Here is a 5,059-nt window from a genome sequence, read left to right on the forward strand (position 1 = left end):
ATGCTCTTTGTTGTGACAAAGAAGAAAACTTGATTTATCAAGGTATAATTTACCTTGTGGCGTCAATTCATGAATTTCAATATATCTAGTTCTTAGTTACATGTTATAACTCTAGATCAAAGTTCTCAAATCTAATTTTCAGTTTTCTTATAGAACTATCATCTTCATTAGGATTTTTTGATCATGTAATCAAGAGTTACACATCAAATTTTCTCTTAAAACTTTAAAAGTTGAAATCTGCAGAATAAAAGCACTCGAAGACATGAAAAAAACCAAGTTCAAAATGAAGAAAAAGACCAGGGATAAAACAATACAGGGATTCATAAACCAAAAAAATTTCGCTGTAGTGAAAAGCTCATTTGATCCACAGAAGGACTTCAGAGATTCAACGATTGAGATAATTGAAAAGGAGAATTAGTCGGGAAGAAGAGCTCAAAGAACTCTTGGCTTGTTATCTGACATTGAATGCTGACGAGTATCATGATATCATTATTAAGGTATTTCAGTAGGCCTATTTTGATACTGAACTAGAAAATGATCAATGTTATTATGAATAAGCACGGTGTTATTAAGTTAAAAATGGTGGGAACAAACCTGTAAATTTCCTGTAAATTGCTAAGATGTTGCTATTAGATTATTTTATGGTTATTTTCAATTTATTTTCTATCAGTTTATCTTGATCTTATGTTCTAGGCCATGAGCTTTGCAAACCTTTTTTGGATAGAGGTTTTTTTAAAAAAAAATTGTTTTGTATTTAATTTTTGAAGATTTTTATTTTATTTTTTACAGATAAGTTTTATTTTATAAAATAATATTTATTTTGAAATAATATTTCTAATATGTTCAAACTTGTATAATATTTTTTTTATTCACTCAGTTTCATGTGTGTTTCTATTATCTTTTACTGATTCTAATAAACAAATTTAGTAAACATAAACAGGTAGATGTTTTATTTTGCGAGATTAAATATCTTGATCTACATTTATTTTTTAATTTTTTTAAATTCTCTTTTAGTTATTGTTAACAATTGTTTTTTATTATTTACATAGATAATTATCGATTCATTTTATTAGATTCATGAATACACCTTTTAATTTATACTTTAAATTTTATTATATAAAAAACATATTAAAATAGCTTATATATTCAAATTTTTTAAAAAATATGTATTCCGACCCGCCAGGTCAAATAAATAATGCATGGATACATATAGACCTTAATCTTCGAGGTACCCAATTGGAAGATGGGATGAGCTAACGAGGAAAGGAGAATATTTATGATTTGAAAGCATTACAAAGCTAAGAGCTAATAACGCATAAAAAAGCTTTAGCAATCCCCTTACCCATTATGCTTCTGGTATTAAAGAGTGATAGACCCTTTCCTCGTGAGTTCAAAGGATGACTGCAATGTCCCTGATTTGCTTTCAACATCTTCGAGGGGAAGGCAGCAGAGTGACAGACAAATTCATAGCTCAATACATTCTCATGGTTTATGGAAATTATCAACGCGTGCAGTGGTTTTGCAAGCACGCCTTTGGACAATCCAAATGCAGCCTAAACGCGTGAAAAAGTAATCACATGTTGCTTCCTTTCTATACTATATAGTTGACTTATACAGGTAGCTTCAACTTCATCATTTAGACTCCTTTTAACATTCTAAGCGCCTCCCTATCCATCTCCCATAGATGGTAACTTATTTTGAGAGTTTAAAAATAAAACCTCGAGAGCCTCCTGGAAACAGAAAACTGAACACGTTCACAGCCTTCTCAGTGTTCTACATTACATGTCAATGAAAGATGCGGGAAAAAAAATCATCCCCATCAATCCATCGGTGTAGGTAAATGCGTAAAGCATTACTCTTGGCTGGAAGAAATTCACATGCATGGACAAGTGCATGCTACAGAATCAGGGGTGTAATCTTTGTTTACAAGAACAACTTTTCATAGGATCATATTGATTAATGAACATGATAAATGCGAGTCCATGTGTCATTATAACTAAGATGTCGTTCTTGTAGGACAAGCAACTCGGTCTCTAAAGCTGGCTAAAAGGAAGAAAACGCAGATGCTCCATCTCTCTGTTTTCAAGAAGAGTTCCATCTTTAACAACAGATTTGATCATGCTACATGTGCTTTCACCTCTCAGTCATAAAAAATGTCTGCGCAAACAAGCTTTTTTGCTGTATTGGAGAGGAAAAATGTCTGGTACTGTTGTTTTGATGGAGAGGAAAAATGTCTGTCAATTCTCTGTATTGGAACCCTATCTAACTATACTTCCAGTGTTAAGCGTTAAGACTAGATACAGAGCTTCTGTAATAGATAAAGCACCTAGTAGAACAGAACAATTCATTTTCCAATTTCTGCAAGTGCAGTTAGAAATGACCGAAATTCCGCTTGCACTTCACTATTATGCTATTAGCAAGAATTTCAAAGAGCGCAAACAAGCTTATTTGCTGCCAAACAAAACGTAACATAAGTTATAAACCACACCGAACAGCATAATCATATGACAGGCTTCATCCAAAAACTTGATGATGTCAAAATGTAATTAAATGTAGGCACTTAAAGAAACCAGAGAAAAAAGGTTGGGTCACTGAGACAACTCAACTAGAGATACAGAAAGTTTCCAAAAGACATTAGCATTCTATGATAACTGTATAGTTACTACTATATAAATGAGTCACAACTAAACAGGAGTCTGCATTAACCATGCAAGCTATAAGGAAACCTAATATTAACAAGGGAAACATGATACTCAATAAGAAATAAAGAGAGATAGAGAGAGAGAGAGAGAGAGTGTCTCTGAGGCATCAGAAGTTGAAAAAACTGTCAACCAATGTCAAGTTCTTTCAGCAGGAGTAAGATGCCCCATCTGTTCTGTAAGATTATTTACATTCCTCATATTCCACCAAAATTTTCCGGGATCAACAGGCTTTATTTCACCTTTTCTACCATCAGAATCCTTTCTTTCAGATTGAACTTCCTGTGCGTTGGTTGAACCAGGATTCTCAGTTAAAAACTGCTCCCAGAATACATCATTGACTCCAGTGGCCACAGTGGGAGCAGTCCCGGCTAGTTGTTCCTTCGGTGAAACAGGCTCTGGTGCAACAGCTGCAGAGGGCTCAGAATTCATGTCAATACCAGGTGATTTGGGACGAAAATCAACATTCAGATGCACACAAGATATAGCTGGACTTTGTGCACCACTTGTAGAGTCATCCATCTCTATCGTTGAATTGTTATAGTTGTAGGTTTGACCAATATCATGTACCATATTCTCCCAAAATGTAAGGGATGATTCCAACTGCTCAAACTGCTCCATGTTTAACAGGGCAACAGAATTACTGTCTGCATTTTCTCGAGACAGAGCTTGGGAAGTCACCATTTGGTTATCCTCATTAGAGGCTTCACTGTATAGATAACCAATTCTAGGCAGCCTCCGTTTTCTATCGCGACCTTCCAATTGTGGCATTATATTTAATGCAAGACCTGGTTTCGGCAACACTCGAGCCACAAAAGACACTATAGTTTGCTGTATGCATTCCGTTTGTTGTAACTTCTCCTTCAAACCCTCGATTTGCATCTCAAATCCTTTCCGCTCTTGTTCCTGCTTTTGTAACTCCAAAATAAGTGCTTGTTTATCACGTTTAAGCTTCTCTATATCATCCTTCATACTCTGTCTTTCAGAATCAGTTAGCAGATTCGACCCTTGTCCTTGAAGATTCTGCATCGAATGGCTATGAACTGGCTTCCGTCTATGGATGTTCTTCATTAGATGTGGCTGACCTCTAATAAAATCCTCATTGGCGAATTCCCATTGCTCGGGATCAATTTTCCTAAAACCCTATTCAATATCAAAACATTTCAATTCAATTCAACCTAATCAACAAAGAACGAAGAAAGACACAGACACACATCAAACACATATAAGCATGTAAAAACAAGAGAAACAAAAGGAATTGGCTTACATAAGTATTGAGCTGTCTGATGAAGCTAGAGAAGTTATTATGCTTAAAAAATCTGGGCAGCAAGTCCCTGGCAAACTCCGGTGGATTCCATACAACAAAACTCTTATTGTTCTGACTCCATGAAACAATTGAATCCGAGGAAGGATCATCCACCATCTCATATGCCTTTGCAAGAAAAGGCGGTAGCGAATTCGAAGTGCCCTGTGATTCATCCATCCTTAAATAAAACCCTAATCTTTCATCCAATCACACCATCAACCACCTCAAATCCAACAAAATTCATCAAAAAATGAAAATCCCAAAAGGACAAAAACCCAAATTTCGACCAAGTCAAAACCTTTCGAGTTCTAATTCAACAGAGCTTAACATCCCTTAAAACCCAATTCACAATCCTTCAATTTCTAGCTAAAAAGAAAAAAAAAATCACTCAAAATAAGAACCCCAATAACTATGGTTCCAAAGAATCAATCAATCAACTCCGCCCTCTAAAACAGAAGGAATAACAGAAAGAAAGAAAATGTTGAAGAGAGCCAGATCTCAAAATTCAGATGAAGTTGAAACCCTTGAGATTATTTGTTGTTGTTATTAATAAAAAGAAAGAAAGAAACTGAAGAGGATCCACTTCCTTCCTATTGTGACCAATTAAACAAACCCCCACAACACAAGAAGAATAAAACATAACAGTTCTTCTTCTGTTTCTTGTATTTATTATTATAGCAAAAACAAACCAGCAGCCAACACTACCTGTTCATTTCTGTTACTTTTAGTTGTATGATCAATCAAATACTCTCTCTCTCCCTCTATGTATACTGCTGCTACTTTAACCCTTTTGCCTATGCCACAGTTTTTTTTTTTTTTTTGTTCCTTGTTAGTCTAACCTTCAACAATTATTTTTAAAGAAAACATAAAGAAATTTAGCGAAGACGTTTGCAAGCAAGAAGGAGTAGATTTGTCGTTTGTTGTCCAAAAAACGATGTGTTTCGCTGTCTCTTTCTTTTTAATTTTTTTCTTTTTTTGGGATTCCCACTCTCGAACCGCGTACTTAGGTTTCTTAAATTTGGATGCTTATCTTCTGTTTTTTTTTTTCCTGGTA

General features: G+C 34.8%; 1 protein-coding gene across 1 annotated transcript; it reads right to left on the minus strand.

Annotated features, from left to right (window-relative positions):
• Positions 1–2,517: 2,517 nt before the first annotated feature.
• On the minus strand, positions 2,518–4,856 carry LOC7463811 (heat stress transcription factor A-4c). The gene is made up of 2 exons (XM_002316773.4): positions 3,967–4,856; positions 2,518–3,842 (listed from the first exon to the last, which is right to left on the minus strand). Exons 1-2 carry the CDS (start codon positions 4,180–4,182, stop codon positions 2,838–2,840), a joined length of 1,221 nt encoding a protein of 406 aa, XP_002316809.1. The 5' UTR covers positions 4,183–4,856; the 3' UTR covers positions 2,518–2,837.
• Between the last annotated feature and the right edge of the window lie 203 nt (positions 4,857–5,059).

The sequence above is a fragment of the Populus trichocarpa genome, chromosome 11, assembly GCF_000002775.5.
Source record: "Populus trichocarpa isolate Nisqually-1 chromosome 11, P.trichocarpa_v4.1, whole genome shotgun sequence".
NCBI classification, from domain to species: Eukaryota; Viridiplantae; Streptophyta; class Magnoliopsida; order Malpighiales; family Salicaceae; genus Populus; species Populus trichocarpa.